The following is a 22,532-nucleotide window of genomic DNA, read 5'->3' as shown; positions in this document are numbered from 1 at the left end:
AGGAAACTTTTTTATGTACTTTGAGGAATCCTGATTTGAGCAGCTTCGTCTTGGAGCTGTATTGTAATACTTCTGTTCAGGTGTGCTACTGCTTTCTCCATGTCAGTCTGTTTTGCTACTTGAAATATCTTCGAATAATTACAAGAGTTCTAAATGTATCAAGTGGGCTTTTACAGTTTAAAAAACCCTCAACATTAAGATTAATTCATTCACTCATAATACTCAGAGTTTATCTTAGTTACTTTTCTAAATTTTGTAATGAGGGTTGACTTCCTCCCTCCTCCCCAAATCAAGATTCTACTCCAGGAATTCTTTGGTGTACAGTTTTTAATTGTAACCAATCTGGGTTTGGGGGAGGGGAGAAATGAGTATAAAGAAATACTGTCCCTCTGTGAACTTAATTCAAGCTGGGTACCATTATACCTTTTTTGTTGTTTGTTTGTTTTAGACAGAGTCTCTCGCTCTGTCACCCAGGCTGGAGTGCAGTGGCGTGATCTCACTACAACCTCTGCCTCCCGGGTTCGAGCAATTCTGTCTCGGCCTCCCTAGTAGCTGGGACTACAGGCGCAGGCCACCACACCTGTCTGATTTTTGTATTTTTAGTTGAGATGGGATTTCACCATATTGGTCAGGCTGGTCTAGAACTCCTGCCCTCGAGTGATCCACCTACCTTGGCCTCCCCGAGTGCTAGGATTACAGGTGTGAGCCACCTGGCCAGGGGTACCATTATATCTTGTTTTTTTTGTTTTTTTTTTTTTTGGCATTCTGCAGTTTGTAATATGTTTTCAGGTAACTGTTATTGGAGGCACATCACCTCTTAAAACTTTAAATTTCAAACTTGTAACTTTTGATTTTTGAGTTGTCACTTGGGTGAAAGAAAATTTTTCCTTGATATTACGGTTTTTGTCTAGAACTGGTTGAAATAAGCCCTAAATTCTAGCACGTAGGAACTATTTTTTTTTTAAGTGATTTAGGCTTGCAAATCTCGTGATGTAAATATATCCACCAAGAGCGTTCTGATGTCAGCTTTAAAGGAAAGAAAACTGGAATCCAATGGGATGACATGCTAAAGTGTTACAAACCAAATTAGTACTTAAGTTTCAACGTCTGCATTTCTGTTTAATACTCAGATATTCTCCTAAGAAATTTCCAGGTTGATTCAAATAAGTTAAACTCAACTTTTACGTGTTGGGATGGGGAAGAGACTTATTTGTAGTCTTCACACCTTTATGTTCTTGTTTCAGTATTTGCATTTGATCCATTGAAATTTTTATTTCATTTGGTATCGTTAGGGTAAAACATCATTTGAGAAATGACATATTTTTCTACCTCTCCTCCCTCCAAAAAAAGATTATGAAAGCCGCTTGTAAACTTTTTTTTTGTAAAAATGACCGCAAGACTGGAAAAGTTAATGTTAGGCAAATCCTGGAAATATTTTTTGGAGCTGTTTCTGATGATCTGAGTGATGGAAATGATGGGGTCATCTGTTGTCTTCATTATTCAGTGAACATGTTTTGTCACTGCTTCGTAAGCACTTAATGCCATATGTACTTAAAAAGCACCTGGAAAGATAGGATTTTAGGATCTGGCATATAATTAAGTAGGGTAAAGATCCTTCTGGTCTTGGTACAGTTTTGTGACCCTGAGTTTTGGGCTTTTTTTGTTTTTTGGGTTTTTCCCCCATTTCAAAGACACAGGGCAGATAGTATATAAAAGCATACCTGCCTTTTGACCAGTAGATTAATGTACACAGTGGATAAGTGGTAAGGATTTTTAAAATGTCAGCTCTCCTTTTTTTTGAGACAGAGTTTCACTCTTGTTACCCAGGCTGGAGTGCAGTAGGGTGATCTTGGCTCACTGCAACCTCCAAGCGATTCTCTGCTTCAGCTTCCTGAGTAGCTGGGATTACAGGTGTCTACCACCATGCCCAGCTAAGTTTTGTATTTTTTAATAGAGACAGGATTTCACCATTTTGGCCAGGCTGGTCTCGAACTTCTGACCTCAGGTGATCCACCCGCCTTAGCCTCCCAAAGTGCTGGGAATACAGGCGTGAGCCACCACACCCGGCTGTCGGCTCTATGTTGTTAAAATGCCATTGTGTGTTAGTGATTCATCATCCTAACCAAAACATTTTGATCAAGACCATTTATTTTCCAGCTCTGTAACTTGTGATATACTTTGTTTTATTTTATTTTGGCTTGAATGTTTACATTAGAGTTTGCATCTGGAGTCTTGCAGATACAGCTCCTTGATTTAGTGAGGCATTGCTCTCCTCAGATTAAATTGCAAAACATTTTACTAAAATGCCTTAAATTTTTCTGGCAATTATTCTCAAGGCCTTGTAAGTTCATTTATAGGACTTCAATAAGGTTGTCTCTGGTTGATAATGAGATAAAGTGACTTTTAAGTTGTAACTCTTGTATGCGTTACAGTATTCCAGGAGGAGTTCATCTTCTTTTGCAGAGGTTGGAATTGTATTGGCATGTCCAGTGAATGGATAATAGGGAGGAGGGAGGAAAAGATTTCTGCCTTGGTGGCCTTTTGGTATTATTTTGTGTTTTTCTTTGCTTTTCTATCTCCTTTTTAGTCTATTTAATAAAAAGAAAAAAAATGGCAACAGCTGAAAATTAATGTGAAGTGGTACTTGTAGGGACATTAAGTGGTAAATAGCAAAGAGAAAAAAGAGTAGGAAGAACGTTGCAGATACAAGTGGGAGTGTAAAATACTTTTTCCTGGTATATTTACAAAAACAATTTGAGAGTTATTCTGCCAATTCATATACCCAGCAATTAATGGAAAAGTAAAATATGCTACTTTTGTGTTTGTCCAGATTCTAGGATTTCCTCCTTTGAAGATTTCTAAAGTTGAATTTTTTTAAGTGAGGCAAGCGGTAAAATTAATGGGCAAATGAAACAAATTATACCAAGTCTAATTATTATTTTTTTTTTTTTTGAGACAGACTCTCGCTCTGTCACCCAGGCTGGAGTGCAGTAGCGTGATCTTGGCTCACTTCAAGCTCCACCTCCCAGGTTCACACCATTCTCCTGCCTCAGCCTCCCGAGTAGCTGGGACTACAGGCGCCCACCAGCATGCCTGGCTAATTTTTTGTATTTTTAGTAGAGACAGGGTTTCACCATGTTGACCAGGATGGTCTCGATCTCCTGACCTCGTAATCCTCCCGCCGCAGCCTCCCAAAGTGCTGGGATTACAGGCGTGAGCCACCGCGCCCGGCAAAAATTTTTTAACATTGAACTTCGCAGGTGATTTTTTTTTCCACTTAGTAGACAGTAGTTTTGTTCTGAAATTTTAATGGGAAATTTTTTATTACTGCTCACTTTCCCAGAAATGCTTAAGAGGATAAATATTAATTGAGGTGTTAAGCCTCTTCTGAGTAATTTGGATATAATTTGTTTTTAGATACAGATTCTTTTTTATAAATGCCCCAAAGCAATTAGAAGTAATTTTGTTGAGAGAGAGAGAGAGTAAAACTAAAAGTATTGAAAAGAATAAGAGAGTAGCTAAGAGAATGAGTATTGGAGTCGGACTGCTAGAGTTCATATCCCAGACTTGTATTTATTAACTGTGAACTTTGGGCCCAATACTTAACTTGGCTCAACCTCCTCACATTTATTCCTAACCACAACCCTGTAAGGTGGGTACCCACCTTATAGGAATCCACCTTACTTACCCAGTCTACAGGGTTGTGGTTAAGAATAAATGAGAATTCTCTTTATCAGATGCTTAAGACTATGCTTGCTTCTGTGTAGTATGTGTTCATTGTTAACTGTTTTTAACTTTATTGTTAAATATACCAGAAGGAAAGCAGTGGTAGGTGGTTTGGGGTTGTTTTGTGTTTTTGTTTTGCGATGGAGTCTTGCTCTATTGCCCAAGCTGGAGTACAGTGGCGTGATCTTGGCTTACAGCAACCTCCACCTCCCGGGTTCAAGCGATTCTCCTGCTCACCTCCCGAGTAGCTGGGACTACAGGCATGCACCACCATGCCCGGCTAATTTTTGTATTTTTAGTAGAGACAGGGTTTCACTATGTTGGTCAGGCTGATCTTGAACTCCTGACCTCGTGATCCACCCGCCTCAGCCTCCCAAAATGTTGGGATTACAGGGATGAGCCACCACACCCAGCCTGTTTTTTTTTTTTTTTTTTTTTTTAAGTGGATATGTAGTAGTCCCCCCTTATCGTTGGGGGATACATTCCAAGGTCTCCAGTGGATACCTGAAACCGTGGATAGTAGTGAACATAATTGTCATCAGAACATGTTTCTGTCCGTGTCTTCCACACACAAATTTAATACCTTTTCTTCTTAACTGATCGCTTGTCATGCACTGTGGCTGTGATGTTTGCAGTTTGAGGTGCAACAGCAAAACTATCGCAAATTTTTTTCCTTCTTCACAATTTCACAGATAGATTTGATCTTTGCAACCTCAGCATACAATTTTTTTTTCGTTCCTTATTAAGCCAGGAACTTTCACCTTTAAGCAGTTTACAGCTTCTCTTTGGCATATCCAAATTGCTGTCATTGCCACTCTTGCACTTAGGGACTATCATTAAGTAAAATAAGGGTTACTTAAAACTCAAGCACTGCCCTACCCCATAGTCAGTCTGACAGTCAGTCTGATAACTGAGATGGCTACTAAGTGACAAATGGCTGGTAGTTTATACAGGTGAATACATTAGACAAAGGGGAGATTCACTACCCGGTCAAGTGAGATTTTGTCAGGCTACTCAGAATGGCATGCAGTTTAAAACATTGTTGTGGCTCTCGCCTGTAATCCTGGCACTTTGGGAGACTTGAGGCAGGAGGATTGCTTGAGGCCAGGCATTCAAGACCAGCCTGGGCAATGCAGTGAGATCCCTCCGAACCCCCGACCGTCTCTAGAAAAAAAAATTTTTTTTAAATCAGCAAGGCGTGATGGGGTGCATCTGTAGTCCTGGCTTCTTGGGAGGCTAAGGTGCAAGGATCACTTGAGCCCAGGAGTTTGAGATTACAGTGAGCTATGATCACACCACTGCACACTCCAGCCTGGGTGACATAGCAGGACTCTGTTTCTAAAACCACAAAAATTAGTGTTTATTTCTGCAGTTTTCTTTGTAATATTTTGGACCACAGGTGTCTGAAATGGTAGAAAGCAAAACAGAAGATAAAGATGAACTACTGTGTAGATAGACTGGATAAAGAGAAAGCCAAGTGCATGATGTTCATAGAGGAGTCTTAGGAGTAAGCCTTATGGCATCTATCCAAAGGTTGTTTTCTAGAAGTATCAGAATATGGGAACAGAGCTTAAAATAGAAAAATACTGTACAGTTAGCCTTCCATATCTGTGGGTTCCGTGTTTGTGGATTCAGCCATGGATTGAAATATTTAGGGGAAAAAAATGCATAGTTGCATCTGTACTAGACATGGACAGGCTTTTTCTTCTTGTCATTTTTCCCTAAACAATACGGCATAACAACTATTTATGTTGCATTTACGCTGCATTAGATATTGTTAATAATATAGAAAGAATTCAGAGTATATAGGTGGATGTGTGTAGGTTATATGCAAATATTACATATCTCTTTTATCTCAGGAACTGGAGCATCCTCAGATTTTGGTATCTGCAGTGGAGGGAGTGGATTCTGGAACCAATTAACTAGCAGATACCAAGGGACAACCATATATACACACACACACACACACTCATTAAGATGTCTTGGCCGGGCGCGGTGGCTCAAGCCTGTAATCCCAGCACTTTGGGAGGCCGAGACGGGTGGATCACGAGGTCAGGAGATCGAGACCATTCTGGCTAACACGGTGAAACCCCGTCTCTACTAAAAAATACAAAAAACTAGCCGGGCGAGGTGGCGGGCGCCTGTAGTCCCAGCTACTCCGGAGGCTGAGGCAGGAGAATGGCGTGAACCCGGGAGGCGGAGCTTGCAGTGAGCTGAGATCCGGCCACTGCACTCCAGCCTGGGCGGCAGAGCGAGACTCCGTCTCAAAAAAAAAAAAAAAAAAAGATGTCTTGTGTACATAAGTAATTGAAATGAAAATCAGATATTCAAGGCATAATGAGAAAATGGAAAACATTGTTCTTGTTAGAAATGTTCAAGAAAAGAATGGCTTCTTGATAAAGAACTGTGTTAAGCATAATTTTTTCTTTCTTCTTTTTAGACACAGAGTCTCACTTTGTTTCCTAGACAGGAGTACAGTGGTGCAATCTTGGCTGACTGCAGCCTCCATCTCCTGGGTTCAAGCGATTCGCCTGCCTCAACCTCCCAAGTAGCTGGGATTACAGGCACCCACCACCATGCCTGGCTAATGTTTGTATTTTTAGTAGAGACGGGGTTTCATCATGTTGGCCAGGCTAGTCTCGAATTCCTGACTTTAGTCTGCCCACCTCGGCCTCCCAAAGTGCTGGTATTACAGGCGGGAGCCACAGTGCCTGGCCAATTAAGCATTATTTTTTCTGTTTTTCATTTTGTTACCTGGGTCTTTTTTTTTTGAGATGGAGTCTCACTCTGTGGCCCAAGCTAGGGTGCAGTGGCGCGATCTCGGCTCACTGCCAGCTCCGCCTCCCAGGTTCACGCCATTCTCCTGCCTCAGCCTCCTGAGTAGCTGGGACTACAGGTGCCCACCACCATGCCCGGCTAATTTTTTGTATTTTTCATAGAGACGTAGTTTCACCATGTTAGCCAGGATGGTCTCGATCTCCTGACCTTGTGATCCGCCTGCCTCGACCTCCCAAAGTGTTGGGATTACAGGTGTGAGCCACCACGCCTGGCAAAGAATAAATTTTTTTGAGGTAGAGTCTTGCTGTGTTGCCTAGGCTGAAGTTATCCTCCTGCTTCGGCCTCCTGAGTAGCTGGGTTTACAGACGTGAGTCACTATGCCTGGCTCCAAGAAACTTTCTTATAAAGGAGAAAAAAGTAGGAGCAGTACAGTGCTCCAAAGAATTTTTTTACAACAGTTAAGGAAGAACTACCTTTTACTTGTAGCACTAGAGATTTCTGTTTCAAAGCATAAACAAAGAATACTTACCCTTATTGTAATGTACTCTCATATTTTCTGTTGTTTTCTTTTTCTTTTTCTTTTTTTTTTTTTTTTTTTTTAGTACTGGTTGCAGCCTACTATATTGATTTTTATGATCCACTGTTGGCTTGTGAGCCATAATTTGAAAAATACTGGCGTAGAAGAGTTGACAAGATGGCAGTTATTCTGTATTAGGCCAACATTTTCTGTATGCTAGGCACTTATCCTCTGTACATTGTTCCTTCTTTCCTTCCTGGAGTTTATAGATAAGGGAAGAAGACTGGCATTCACTAAGTCTGGTGTGATCAGCATTGTATTTGGGAAGTACACATATAGTGGGAGGAACAGAAGGACCTAACCCAGTAATTAAAGGCCCTGGTGGCTCTCTTTGAGGAATTGTGTCTGATTTTGGGATCTCACAGATAGAGACAGGGTTAGTAAAAATGAGCCCAGGCTAGAAAGGAGACTGTGTGAGGCCAGAGTATATCCTGTTCTGGGAACCTATAAGTACTATCTAACTGGTAGGATAGCCAAAAACATGACTGTAGAGGTGAGCAAGGGGCCAATCATGGAGGGCTTATAATACAGGAATTTAGACCTTCTGTTTTACCCATTTAATGGATGGAGCAGAATTGTGTCTTAGGCAGTTAAGTAAAAGGAGGAATAGTTTGGGAAGAAGCAGGGAAAAATGGGAGGCAGGGAGACCAGTGAAACAGCTGTTTTAGGGTTCCAGCCACTCTTACCATAGAAGACGGAAAGAAGTGGAAAGATTTGAGGGAAGATGGATGGTCAACAGAACTTGGTGATTGATTAGAAGTTAGGTAGTAAGATGAATAAATCAAGGATAATTCCCAAGTTTAAAGTTTGAGCAACTCGATGGGTGATTATTTATTTATTTATTTATTTATTGACAGACTTTCTCCATCACCCAGGTTGGAGTGCAGTGGTGTGATCTCAGCTCACTGCAACCTCTGCCTCCCGGGTTCAAGCGATTCTCATGCCTCAGCCTCCCAAGTAGCTGGGAGTACAGGCATCCGCTACCACACCTAGCTAATTTTTGTATTTTTAGTAGAGATAGGGTTTCACCATGTTGGCCAGGCTGGTCTCAAACTCCTGGCCTCAAGTGATCTGCTCACCTTGGCCTCCCAAAAGTGCTGAGATTACAGGCCTGAGGCACTGTGCCCAGCTGGATAATTATTTAATAAATTGGGGAGCATAGGAAGCATAGTATTTGTGAAGTGGGTGTGCAGGTGTGATAGGGCTAGTGATGTTACATTTGGGGCATTTTGAAGTCGTGTGGTTCTTCTGAGTTGAGCAGTCGTTCTTTTCATTTGCTGCACCTTTATCTCATTTTAGCCAACAAACATTGGATACCTACCAAATCTTAGGCATTTGCAATGTAAAGACGAATTAAGGTGCCTTCTGCTGTCACAACCTTTAGAGATACAGTGGGGTTGGTATACATGTCTACACAATTTTCCTATAAGTTACGCTTTAAAAGGTTTTGTAAATGTTCTGTATAAAGGCAGGGGATAGGGATTGTTTTTGACAGAGTGGGTTTGGAGTGTTTGTGGAAAACTTCACGGAGAAAATGCATTTGAATAGGGTTGGTGGAAATTAAAGTAACATACCTTAGAGGTAGGGAAAGTTGGAAGAGTTTTTCAGGTGGAGCTAACATGGTTCTGATGTGGCTAGAATATACGCTGTGTGGTAGGGCTTTTCAGGGGAGACAGATGGGAAAGGATGTTGGGGTTCTATTATGGAAAAAGATATATGTTAAGGAATTTGCCATTTATCTGAGCATCAGGGTAAAAATTTTATGACCACGTTGGGGAAAGACTAATTCTGGTAATGCTGTACAGAGCAGCAGTAGGTAGAACCTATGGCAGGGAGACTAGGAGTATGTTATTTACCTCTTTTGTAATAAGCTTGTCATTTGCCTTGGAAATTTTTGGTAAATTGTAATCAATAAAGTGAATTGTTTATTTTGTTCAAGATCCATGTTTGGTTTACCAGTTGTCATAAATGTAGAAAATATATCAGATACCAACTTAGAAACCATTCACTCTCCCTGTTATTTACAGATATGCAAGTTTTTTTGTTGTTTTTTGTTTCATTTCGTTTTTAAAGGGTATGTTTCTCCATCCAGGATTCTCTATAGGCATTCCCTTGTAACAAATCCAAAGTTTTGCTCAAAATCAGGAACTGTTCAGTGACAGTTCAGTTAGCACACAATTTAGGCTTACTATAAAACATGTTCTTGAGTTGATTCTTAAGGTGGGATTTTAATGAATAATAGTGTCTTCATCATGTAGTTTTTTGTTGTTGTTGTTTTTGTTTTTTAAATACAGAATCTTGCTCTGTTGCCCAGGCTGGAGTGCAATAGTGTGATCTCAAGTAGCTAGGATTACAGGTGCCTGCTACCACACCCGGCTAATTTTTGTATTTTTAGTAGACACAGGGTTTTGCCATGTTGGCCAGGCTGACCTCGAACTCCTGACGTCAGACGATCTGCCCGCCTCGGCCTCCCAAAGTGCTGGGGTTACAGGCGTGAGCCACTGTGCCCAGCCTCATGTAGTTATTTTCACAAGAAGTGTCACTATATTAATACATTGAAAAAGAGCAAGGTAGATTGTCAATGTGAATTTTCTAAACATGGCCCCAGGTCACGTTCTGGATCAATTAAAGCACTTCATCTCTGTTTAAAATTCAAGACTTAAGGCTGGGCGCAGTGGCGTACGCTTGTAATCCTAGCACTTTGGGAGGCTGAGGCGGGCAGATTACTCGAGGTCAGGAATTCGAGACCAGCCTGGCCAACATGGTGAAATCCCATCTCTACTAAAAATACAAAAATTAGCCGGACGTGGTGGCAGGCGCCTGTAGTTCCAGCTACTGGGGAGGCTGAGGCAAGGGAATCTCTTGAACCTGGGAGACAGAGGTTGCAATGAGCTGAGATTGCGCCTGGACCACAAGAGCAAAACTCCGTCTCAAAAAAAATAATAATTATTATTATTATTCAAAATTGAAATGTGTTGGGTTTTTTTGTTTTTTGAGATGGTGTCTCACTCTGTCACCCAGGCTGGAGTGTAGTGGTGAGGTCTCAGCTCACTGCAGCTTCCGCCTCCTGGGTTCAAGTGATTCTCCCACCTCAGCCTCCCGAGTAGCTGGGACTACAGGCATATGCCACCACAACCGGCTAATTTTTGTATTTTTAGTAGAGACAGGGTTTCGCTGTGTTGGCCAGGCTGGTCTTGAACTCCTGGCCTCATGATCCGCCCCCTTCGGCCTCCCAAAGTGTTGGGATTACAGGTGTGAGCCACCACGCCCGGCGTTGTTGGGGTTTAAGAGTAAACTTCAAGTTAATCTCTTTCCAAAGTATGGGTACACCTTTTGATGTCATGATAGAAGGACCATGTTAAGAGTACATATTTTGAAATTTGCTTGCACTTTTGCCCTTTCACTATTGGATTTCAAAATTCAATAGCTGCCAGCATTTGTAGCTATGTAATCCTGTATAATTACCATCTTTTATCCAAATTTGTATAAAACTTAACAAGTTATCCTAATTTTTTGGAAGTATTAGAAATCTTGTTTATCATGGATATTTTATTTTATTGCTTGGATATTTTATTTTAATTAATTAAATGTTAATTTTAATTAATAGCTATTTATTTTAATTAATAAATGGATATTTTATTTTAATTATAAAATTAAATTTTATTTTGGATATTTTATTTTAATATGGATGGATATTTTATTTTAATCCAGCATGGATATTTTATTATAATTAATGTTCCTTCAAATTACGTAGTTTGAAATGTTTGTGCATCTTTATTTCCTTGCTAGGTGGGTTGTTTATATGATAATTCTTCATCTACGGAGGGTTAAAGTACCTTTTTTAAATGAAGTACTGAATAGAGGTTAGGAAAGTTGTTTGAACCTGATAAATTTGTGAGATTTACAAAATTTGCTCATTTCAAAAGCTTCAGTTTTAAAATTTCACGCTTTTTAAGCATCCGGTGTAAGAGTAGGAGTGTCCGAAAGCAATAAGAATAAGAAGTCTTTGTAAGATTGGTAGTTTCAGTGTTTAGCCAAACCATTATCACAATTAGAATGACTAATGTAAGTTTGATTTTCAACTCCATTCTTTTTTTGTTTTGTTTTTTAAAAAATTCCAAATCTCTAACCTAGACTAGGTACGGTGAGTGTTCTGATCTCTGACCACCTCATTACTCATTTTGTTCTCCCCACTTTATTTCAACTGCTAAACTGGCTGAGCTTTTACTCCTCCCCACCTTAGGTTGTTCCACCCTTCATCTGTCAAGCTCCTACTCATCCCGTGGACTCAACCTCTGGGTTAGATGAAAGAAAAGTTTGAAATGTCCACTCTTTAAAAACATTAAGTGTTTTTTGTTGTTTGTTTGAGACTGGGTCTCGCTCTGTCTTCCAGGCTGTAGTGCTGTGGTGCAATCTTGACTCACGGCAACCTCGACCTCCTGGGCTAAATGATCCTCCCACCTCAGCCTGTAGCTGCACCACTATGCCTGGCTAATTTATAAATTTTTTTGGTAGAGACAGGGTCTTGCTGTCTTACCCAGGCTCGTCTCAAACTCCTGGGCTCAATCGACCTGCCTTGGCCTCTCAAAGTGCTGGAATTACAGGTGTGAGCCGCCTACCTAGTCTGGCCTAAAAGCATTTTTTTATTTTTATTTTTTGAGATGGAGTCTTGCGCTGTCGCCCAGGCTGGAGTGCAGTAGCGCGATCTTGGCTTACTGCAGTCTCCACCTCCAAGGTTCAGGTGATTCTGGAGCCTTAGCCTCCTGCGTAGCTGGATGGCGTGTGCCATCACCCCTGGCTCATTTTTGTATTTTTAGTAGAAATGGGGTTTCACCATGTTGGCCAGGCTGGTCTTCCGCCATCCTCAGCCTTCCAAAGTCCTGAGATTACAGGCGTGAGCCACCGTGCCCGGGCCTAAAAGCATTTTAATGCCACGGAGAAAGCCAGCTAAAGGGAGGAGGAGCAGTAGATGAATTCTGTGGGATTTGAGAAAATTGACTAGATTTGAAATAATTAATAAAAGTATTTTACTTAATGAACACAGTTTAAGAGAACTGAGTTGATTTTACTTCATTTTACCTAAATTACAAAGGTAAGTGTGTTTATTCAACAAATAATGTGTGAGCCTTTTAAGTTAAAAAAAAAAAAGGAACTGAGAGAGATACTAATATAGTAGAATTAGATTTTGAGCCAAAATTATTTTAATTTTCAATTGCATTTTGTGTCATAGTTAAGTAAATAGAAAATTATCTGATTTATGTTCATAGTGCAGTGTTTGGGATTATATTTTTAATGGTCCTAATTTTAAAGGTTATGCTTCATTTATATATACTACTACATTTAATTTTTCACATATCATTGAATTGTTTTGATCCTTTGATTTTTGGAAAGGCTAAATGAACAGTTTTTTTTTTTATTTATTTGGAGTTTCGCTCTTGTTGCACAAACTGGAGTGCAATGGCGCAGTCTCAGCTTACTTCAACTTCTGCCTCCTGGGTTCAAGCGATTCTCCTGCCTCAGCCTCTCAAGTAGCTGGGATTACAGGAATGTGCCACCACACCCAGCTAATTTTGTATTTTTTTCTTAGAGACAGGGTTTCTCCATGTTAGGCAGGCTGGTCTTGGACTCCCGGCCTCAGGTGATTGCTCGCCTCGGCCTCCCAAAGTGCTAAGATTACAGGCGTGAGCCACCACGCCTGGCCACCGAGTTTATTTTATAAGGGATTATTATATGGTTAAATCTGTTGTAAGGAGCAGACCACAAGAAATAATAGGAGACAGCAAGGGTGATCTACAGAATCAGTATGTAATAATGAAAGGATGTTTTGACTCAACACTAGTTTCCCACGTGTTTAATCCAAATTCAGTTGTTGTTTAAGTTGTCACATTTCTAATACATGGTCCATTGGGTAAACCATGTATTAGGCTAAACTTTTCTTTTTCTTTTTTTTTTTTTTTTTTGAGACAGGGTCTCATTCTGTCGCCCAAACTGGAGTGCAGTGGTGTGATCATGGCTCACTGCAACCTCAACCTCCTGAGCTCAAGCAATCCTCCCATCTCAGCCTCCTGAGTAGCGGGGACTACAGGTGTGCACCACCATGCCTGGCTAATTTTTGTATTTTTTTGTTGACACTGGAGTCTTTCTGCATTCCAGGCTGGCCTTGGACTCCTGCATTCAAGCAACCCTCCAGCCTTGGCCTTCCAAAGTGCTAGGATTATAGGCGTGAGCCACGGTGTCCAACCTATGCTAAACTTTTCACATCAGATTTAAATGTGTCTTGTCCTGTTGTACTTCACCATGATTGGACTAAATGTACACTCAGATGAAGAAACTTAAAAAAAAAAAAATACTGCTCCTTGTGAGGCAGAAGAAACATTTTACTGAAAGTCAATTTTATATTGGAGCATCATTAAAGGCATAAAGGAACTTGTGAACAGACTACTTGGTAGAAGCAGCCTGGTAATGTTGATTGGTTGATACTTTAGTAAGCAGGAAATGTCTTACTGGAGATAGTTCATTCATTTCAACAGTTATTTGTGATACTGTTTTTTAATATTTGCCGTAGGATAGTTAAAAGGTGATGGACAAACTTCAGATTAATGAATTTTTAATTAAATATAAAGGGGGCAAAAGTAGATAAATATCTAAGAGCTCACTTTACTATCTAGAAAAAATACTTGCTGGCCCAGCGCCATGGCACACATATGTAATCCCAGCACTTTGGGAGGCCAAGGTGGGAGGCTTGCTTGAGCCCAGGAGATTCAGACCAGTCTGGGTAACATGGTGAGACCGCCACCTCAATAAAGTTAAAAAAAAAAAAATTAGGTGTTGTGATGTGTGCCTTTGGTGGCAGCTACTGAGGAGGATTGCTTGAGCCAGGAGGTGAGGCTGCAGTGAGCTGTGATCCCGGCACTCCACTCCAGGCTGGGCGACACAGCAAGACCCTGTCTCAAAAAAAAAAAAAAAGGGAAAAACATGAGACAGCAATCAAATACAATAGATTTGGCTTCAGTACAGATTAAATTAAAACCCTCGCTGTAGGCCCTAGAATAACAAAGACCTCCATATTACTAAAGCTGATTACTATTTGATGAACTCTGTACACGTAGCTAGTATGGACTTCTGAGGTTGTTGAAATTAATGAGAATAATACATGTGAGGTGCCAAGAAAAATGCCTGACACGTTGAAAGTGCTGGATAAATGTATGCTGTCATCATTGTAAGCTGGGCTGTCTCCTGATAGTGTAATGAGTCCATTGAATAACAATAGGTAACATGTTTATAGTGCTTAGTGTGTGCCAGGTGTTCTAAACACTTTACATTTATTCACTCATTTAATCACAAATAACATACATTTATTTACTCATTTAATCACAAATAGCATGAAGTAGGCACTTTCCTGTTATGCGGAGATGGAAACAAGGTTATTCCCTGCATTTTTTATTTTTTATTTTTTATTTTTTGGCAGAGGGAGGAGGATGGGGATGGACGGAGTTGGTTTTTTTGGAGCTTCTGAGACCCCAGCTTCAGGCGGTGCTTTTTTTGTTCCCCCAGAGATGGAGTCTCGCTCTGTCGCCCAGGCTGGAGTGCAAATGGTGCGATCTCGACTAACTGGAACCTCTGCCTGCCAGGCTCAAGTGATTCTCCTGCCTCAGCCTCCTGAGTAGCTGGGATTACAGGCACCCCCCACCACACCCAGCTAATTTTTGTGTTTTCAGTAGAGATGGGGTTTCACCATGTTGGCCAGGCTGGTCTCAAACTCTTGACCTCAAGTGATCCGCCCGCCTCGGCCTCCCAAAGTGCTGGGATTAGAGGTGTGACCCACTGCGCCCATCCCGTCCTTTTTTTTTTTTTTTTTTAAGTTATTGAGACAGGGCTTCACTCGGTCACTCAGGCTGGAGTGCAGTGGCAGGATCATAGCACACTGCATCCTCTACCTCCTGGGCTCAAGCAGGCACTTTGAGTAGCTGGGACCTGTAGGTGCATGCCAGCATATCCGACTAATTTTTTTTGTTTTTTGAGACAAAGTCTCACTCTGTTGCCCAAACTGGAGTGCAGTGGTGCCACTGCAACCTCCACCTCCTGTGTTCAAGCGATTCTTCTGCCTCAGTCTCCCGAGTAGCTGGGACTACAGACACGCGCCACCATTCCCGGCTGATTTTTTTATTTTTAGTAGAGATGGGGTTTCACTGTGTTGGCCAGGCTGGTCTTGAGCAATCTGCCCGCCTCGGCCTCCCAAAGTGCTGGGATTACAAGACGTGAGCCACCGCATACGGCCTGCATCCAGCTAATTTACAAAAATTTTTTTTGTAGAGAGGTGGTCTTTCGCCCCTCAGCCTTCCAATGTACTAGGATTACAAGCGTGAGCCACTCTGCTGGCTTTCTTTTCCTTTTTATTTTTTCACACTTCCAGTGGTCCTTGGGATCTGTGTATACTTTAGAATCAACTTGTCCAGTTTCTTGACAGACTTTAGAAGTCTGTTTGATAATTGCATTGAATCTGTAGGTCAGTACTGGGGAATGATGTCTTTAATACTGAGGATTTCTGTCTAAGTGTTTGAGATATTCTTTTTAGGCAGCCTTTACTTTTGAGTTTACACCTGTTTTATACATTGTCAGTTTTTTCCTATGTTATAAATCTTTTTTTTTTTTTTTAATTTGAGATAGAGTCTCACTCTGTCACCCAGGCCGGAGTACAGTGGTACAGTCTCTGCTCACTGAAAACGCTGCCTCCTGGGTTCAAGCAATTCTCGTGCCTCAGCCTTCTCAGTAGCTGGGACTACAGGCGTGCACCACCATGCCTGGCTAATTTTGGTATTTTTAGTGGAGACAGGATTTCACCATGTTGGCCAGGCTGGTCTCAAACTCCTGACCTCCAGCAGTCCACCTGTCTCAGCCTCGCAAAGTGCTAGGATTACAGGCGTGAACCACTGCGCCCGGCTATACATTATTTTAAAAATTACTTGTAACCATTTGTTGCTGCCATACAGAAATTCACTTTGATATGTTTATATTTATGGTATAATCAGTCACCTTGCTAACCTCTCAGAATTTCCAGTTGTGTGTATTTCTTTAAAATTGACAATGGTTGTGTATATTCATGGGGTATAGTTGATGTTATATATATTTGCTTTGAATTTTTTATGTCAACAGTTATATTATCTGCAGACAATAAGTTTTGTTTCTTCCTTTTTCTTTCTTTTTTTTTTTTTATCGAGACAGAGTTTTGCTCTTGTCACCCATGCTGGAGTGCAGTAGCACTATCTCAGCTCACCGCATCCTCCACCTCCCGAGTTCAAGCGATTCTCCTGCCTCAGCGTTCTGAGTAACTGAGGTTACAGGCATGCGCCACCACTTACCGCAAATTTTGTATTTTTGGTAGAGACAGGGTTTCTCCTCAGGCTGGTCTGGAACTCCCGACCTCAGGTGAACACCTGCCTTGGCCTTCCAAAGCGCTTGGTTTACAGGCAAGAACCACCATGCCCGGCCTTTCTTTTTTTTCCTTTATAGAATTTGTAACCTTTTTTTTTTATGTGTGTGTGTGTGAGACGGAGTCTTGCTCTGACACCCAGCCTGGAGTGCAGTGGCACCATCTCTGCTCACTGCAACCTCTGCTTCCCGGGTTCAAGCGATTCTCCTGCTTCAGCCTCCCAAGTAGCTGGGACTACAGGCGCCCGCCACCACACCCAGCTAATTTTTTGTTTTGTTTTGTTTTTTGTTTTGTTTTTAGTAGAGACGGGATTTCACTATATTGGCCAGGCTGGTTTCGAACTCTTGACCTCAAGTGATCTGCCCACCTTGGCCTCCCAAAGTGCTGGGATTGCAGGCGTGAGCCACTGTGCCTGGCCAAGATGAATCTTATATTTTCTTTATCCTTTGTTACTATGGTGAATGACAGTTTATAGATGTTCTGGTGTCCCCTAGATTCGTGGGATTATCCCAACTTGATGATGGTTTTTGAGACTTTGGTTTGCACTCTTTAAAGAGTCTTGTTTCTGTGTCCATGAAGAAGGTTGGCCTGTGTTTTTTTATATTGGCCATGTGTAATTTTTATAATATTATTTCTGGTTTTTTTAGAAGTATTTGTGTTAGCTTGAAATTGTCTTTTTCTTGAACGTTTGGTGTAGGGCATGCCTGTAAACAGTTCGGATATGGTGCTTTCTTTATGGAAAGATTAACCAAGGATTTATTTTCTTTAGTAGTAGTAGGATTACAGTGGTCTGGCTTCCCATGTGGTTTTCTTTTAAACTTTTATAAATGGGAAATTTCAATGTAATAGAATATATTATAAAGAAATCCCATGTGCCTGTTACCCAGCTTCAAGTTTACTAGTATACCACCCTTCCACCCTTTTTTTGCTGGAGTATTTTAAAGCAAATCCTAACCATGTCATTTCACCAGAAATATTTCAGTGTGTATCTTTTATGCCATTGTTGTAGTCAGTAAAGTTAATGATTTCTTAATATCACCCATTACTCAGTCTGTACTTAAATATCCCTTACTCTCATTTCAAAATGTTTTTATAGTTGGCTTGTTTGAATGAGGATTCCACCTCCCAGCTTACGCTATGAATTTGTTGGAGAAACTGGGACATTCCATATCCTATATTATTTCTTTTTTTGCTAAGCTTTGAGTATTTTCTCTGGAATGTATTTGTTTTGTATATTTTCATTTTTTTGTATAAAGTTGATAATAGTATTGCTTTGTCTTTTAATTTTCTTTTTTTCTTAACCTTCTTGAAGTTCATCTTTTGTTACTGCAAAAAACTAACTTCTAGTTTTGGTAATGCTGTTATATTCGTATTTTCTCTTTCATTTATGCTTTTATCTTTGTCTTCTTCCTATAAATACTATTTTTCTCATATAATTTGTATACTTAATTCACTATTTTTAAGCAACCTCAGGAGACTCACTGGAGAATTCATTAATTTTTAACTTTATTTTCTAACATAGGCCTTTAGGTTTTGAAATATATTTTTTATTACTCAATTTCCTTTGTGATTTCTGCTGTAACTTACCACTGCCTGCTTTTAAAATTTCTAAAGTGAAGATTTTTTTTGCCCTCTATGTTCACTATGCTAATGATAAAATATTTTCTTGGATACTCCAAGGGAAAAGTAAAAATTGCAAGTAAAGTATGATCTCAGTTTTGTAAATCACATAAATATAAGGAAATAAAGAACTATATCAGTATATTAAGCAGTCATTTTTGAATAGTGAGTTTAAGTCAGTTTTGTTACACATTTGGGTGGTGGTGGTGATTGGTTGTGGTGGTGGTGGTGGTGGTGGTGGTGGTTGTTGTTTGAGATAGGATCTCCCTCTGTCACCCAGGCTAGAGTCACCTAAGCTGCCGTGATCCTCCTCCTTCAGCCTCTGTAGTAGCTGGGACAGGCACAGGCCACCAGGCCTGGCTAAGTTTTGTATTTTTTTGTACAGTTTGGTTTTCGCCATGTTGCCCAGGCTGGTCTCCTGAGTTCGAGCCATCTGCCCTCCTCAGCTTCACAAAGTGCTGGGATTACAGGTGTGAGCCAAAGTACTCAGCCTTGTGACACATTTTTGATGGAGGAGCCCATATGATATTTTAAAAGGAAAGAGTAATTCTGTAAAACTCGGGACTCTAAATCATGCCCTGAGATCTTGGGATACAATTTGGTTTAGTTCGTATATGATCATGTGCTTACTATGTTACGCTGTAGGCAAGGAGTTGGTGTATAAGTGGTAAAACATGTCCTTCCCAAAGAGCGCATGAGTGGAGTGAGGGGTGGTCACAAGGGATGGCAGGGGGAGGAGAGGAGGCAAACCCGGAGATAATTTCATTGACATGATAAAATGCTGTAAGATATAGAAGGAGCAGGACTGGGAAGGAAAGAAAAAAAAAAACAAGAATAGGAAGGGCACATACAGAAAGAGTCATACTTAGGAACCAAGATTGATTGGATCCAGTAGACCATTAAGAAAATATTTTGTCTTCAAGGGATGGACTGTTTTTTAAGAGGCTAATAGCTGTAGAGTTTTTGTTGTTGTTAGTAGACAGGGTCTCACAGTGTTGCCCAGACTTGATGTGAATTCCTGGGCTCAAGCTATCCTCTTGCCTCAGCCTCCTGAGTAGCTGGGACTATAGGTGTGTACCACTGTGCCCAGCTCCCAGTAATGCCTCTTTAATGTGAAAACTACTATAGAGAATTAAAAGGGAAGAAAACTCAAATAATTTCTATAATAGGTTAATACTGTCAGTAGGTCAATATTGAGTAATTTTGTTCCCCCAGGGGACGTTTGGTGATGTCTGGAGACAGTTTTGATTGTCACAATTGGGATATGGGTGCTACTGGCGTAAGTAGAAAGACCAGGAGTCTCCTGATGATACTCGAGGGCGCACGACAATCCCCCTCCACCCACAACGAAGAATTATCACACAGCTCAAAATGTTAATAGTGCCAAGGTTAAGAAACTCTGCATTAATCTATACTTAGCACCCTGTTTTGTTTGTTTGTTCTTTATTGAGACAGGGTCTTGCTCTGTCACCCAGGCTGGAGTGCAGTTGTGCAGTTAGAGCTCACTACAACCTCAAATTCCTGGACTCCAGTAATGCTCCCACCTTAGCCTCCTGAATAGCTAGGACTATAGCGTAGTGCCACCCCACCCAGCTAACTTTATTATTTCTAGAGACAGGGTCTTGCTGTGTTGGCCTGGGCTGAAGAATTCCTCCTGCCTTGGCCTCCCAAAGTACTGAGATTACAGATGTGAACCACCAGGGCTAGTCTAGCACTGTTCTTGATAGGGGTGGTTTGGATGGTGAAGGAGCCAGAGGCATGGTTTTGTACCCTATTCTGGCTAGATTTTGGTTAAGGAAAGCTATTCTGTAGGCTACAGGTCAAAAACCCAGCCTGTTGAGTGCCTACTTTGAGACAGGTACTATATAGGAACTTGGTAAAAATGGTGGATAGCCCTCTGCTTAACTGGAGCACACACTGAATGTTCCACAAATGACGGGTCTTTTGTATCAGTTGTCTGTCTTTATGTATTACAATATTTAAAATTTTTTTTTTCCCATCCTGAGTTTAGTTTGTGTATAGATAAGTTATTTTAACTGTTCTTCTAAGGAACTTGGGAATATTAATACAGCTTAATTGCATTTCTTTTTTCCATGACGGTGGATACAAACCTTTAGCTGGCAACCCATGTAATAATGGGTGTTGTGTTTTTTTTTTTTTAACTAAAAATAAAACTTTATTTCAATTATTATGCTGATTCTATAACATTATTTAGAATGCTAGGGTTTTTTTTTTAATTTATACTTTAAGCTTTGGGATATATGTCAGAACATGCAGGTTCGTTACATAGGTATATACGTGCCATGGTGATTTGCTACACCCATCAATCTGTCATCTACATTAGGTATTTGTCCTAATGCTATCCTCCCTAGCCCCCCACTCCCCGACAGGCCCTGGTGTGTGATGTTCACCTCACTGTGTCCATGTGTTCGCTCTCCTACTTACGAGTGAGAACATGCGGTGTTTGGTTTTCTTTTCCTATGTTATTTTGCTGAGAATGATGATTTCCAGCTTCATCCTTGTCCCTGCAAAGGACATTAACTCATCCTTTTTTATGGCTGCGTAGTATTCCATGGTGTATATGTGCCACATTTTCTTTATCCAGTCTATCATTGATGGGGGGGTGTTATACTTTCAATCCCTTTATTCCTTGGTCTTATTTTAGGTACAGTTCTTAAGTGTTTTAAGTCTGTTGAGGTAACCAAATATCCCCTCAATTTAAAAAATCTATACAATTGTTTTGGTATGACCTAAAAAACTACGATACAAATAATATATAGGGCTGCGTGTGGTGGCTCACGCCTGTATCCCAGCACTTTGGAAGGCCGACGCGGACAGATAGCTTCAGCTCAGGAGTTCAAGACCAGCCAGGTCAACATGTCAAGCCCCACCTCTATTAAAAATACAAAATTTAGCCAGGTGTGGTGGTGTGCACCTGTGGTTGCAGCTACTTGGGAGGCTGAGATGGTAGAATCACTTGAACCTGTGGATGGAGGTTACAGTGAGCCAAAATTGCACCACTGCGCTCCAGCCTGGGCAACAGAGCAAGACCCTGTCTCAAACAAATAGAAAAACGTGGAGTGAGGTTTGGAAATGATACTTAATGCTTATTAAGAACAAAATATAGGGCAGTTTTTAAATTTTGGTTTTGTCATACTTTGACCTTTATGTTTTCCCTTTGCTTTTAGATTTTGGCTCTCTGTTTGACTTGGAGCACGACTTACCAGATGAATTAATCAACTCTACAGAATTGGGACTAACCAATGGTGGTGATATTAATCAGCTTCAGACAAGTCTTGGCATAGTACAAGATGCAGCTTCTAAACATAAACAGCTATCAGAATTGCTGCGATCTGGTAGTTCCCCTAACCTCAATATGGGAGTTGGTGGCCCAGGTCAAGTCATGGCCAGCCAGGCCCAACAAAACAGTCCTGGATTAGGTTTGATAAATAGCATGGTGAAAAGCCCAATGACACAGGCAGGCTTGACTTCTCCCAACATGGGGATGGGCACTAGTGGACCAAATCAGGGTCCCACGCAGTCAACAGGTATGATGAACAGTCCAGTAAATCAGTCTGCCATGGGAATGAACACAGGGATGAATGCTGGCATGAATCCTGGAATGTTGGCTGCAGGCAATGGACAAGGGATAATGCCTAATCAAGTCATGAACGGTTCAATTGGAGCAGGCCGAGGGCGACAGAATATGCAGTACCCAAACCCAGGCATGGGAAGTGCTGGCAACTTACTGACTGAGCCTCTTCAGCAGGGCTCTCCCCAGATGGGAGGACAAACAGGATTGAGAGGCCCCCAGCCTCTTAAGGTAAGTACAGTTATGGTTTGTGTGCACAATTGGCACACATGTGAGTATTGCCATGATGGATGGAGGGTTTGCCTTACATTGTATAGCAGTTTCCACATACTACACGACAGGAATTTACTGTGGGCTGTCATAAGTTTTAAGAAGTGCCTGTATTAAATTTAAGTAAAACATTTATTTTACAACTGGTATTCTATAACTTCATACTTCCAAATGATTGCTGGCTAATGCTGGTTCTCTCTGGCACAAGTATTGGAATGTTTTTATCTCATTTCCAAGTCCAGTTTAGCCTTGTAGCCTCCTTATAAAATTACAGTTTGGAGATGGATGGCATTACACTATCTTCAGATGGAGACTCCATTTGTTCCTATTGCTTTGACTCTCCTTGGTTTTCAAGAGAGACATTTATTCTAAGAAATGTATTAACTGGCATTTTTCTTTATTGGTTGATGGAAGTTAAGGTGCATTTGTTTATATGACACCTCAACAGTGTAGATGTTTCAGTGAACCAGAACTTGGCCAAAGACTTCTGTTAGCTTAGAGAATGCTAAGTATATTATTTAAAATACTTTAAACTCTTT

The 22,532-nt window shown here is 40.8% G+C and overlaps 1 protein-coding gene and 1 long non-coding RNA gene across 3 annotated transcripts in view; one reads left to right on the top strand and one right to left on the bottom strand.

Moving 5' to 3' along the window:
* EP300 (E1A binding protein p300) overlaps positions 1-22,532 on the top strand; it is a 91,197-nt gene that overhangs the window by 2,259 nt on the left and 66,406 nt on the right. For both annotated transcript variants that reach the window (XM_077948429.1, NM_001266486.1), the window contains 1 exon segment: positions 21,320-21,954. In XM_077948429.1, coding sequence (XP_077804555.1) covers positions 21,320-21,954 — 635 coding nt within the window.
* LOC144331647 (uncharacterized) lies at positions 734-3,688 on the bottom strand. Its single transcript, XR_013398989.1, has 2 exons — positions 3,167-3,688; positions 734-2,000 (listed from the first exon to the last, which is right to left on the bottom strand). It is a non-coding gene; the product is annotated as an uncharacterized LOC144331647 (long non-coding RNA).

Source organism: Macaca mulatta, chromosome 10, assembly GCF_049350105.2.
Source record: "Macaca mulatta isolate MMU2019108-1 chromosome 10, T2T-MMU8v2.0, whole genome shotgun sequence".
NCBI classification, from domain to species: domain Eukaryota; kingdom Metazoa; phylum Chordata; class Mammalia; order Primates; family Cercopithecidae; genus Macaca; species Macaca mulatta.
Note: the sequence above shows the minus strand (reverse complement) of the source record. Positions and strands in the feature narration are given on the sequence as shown.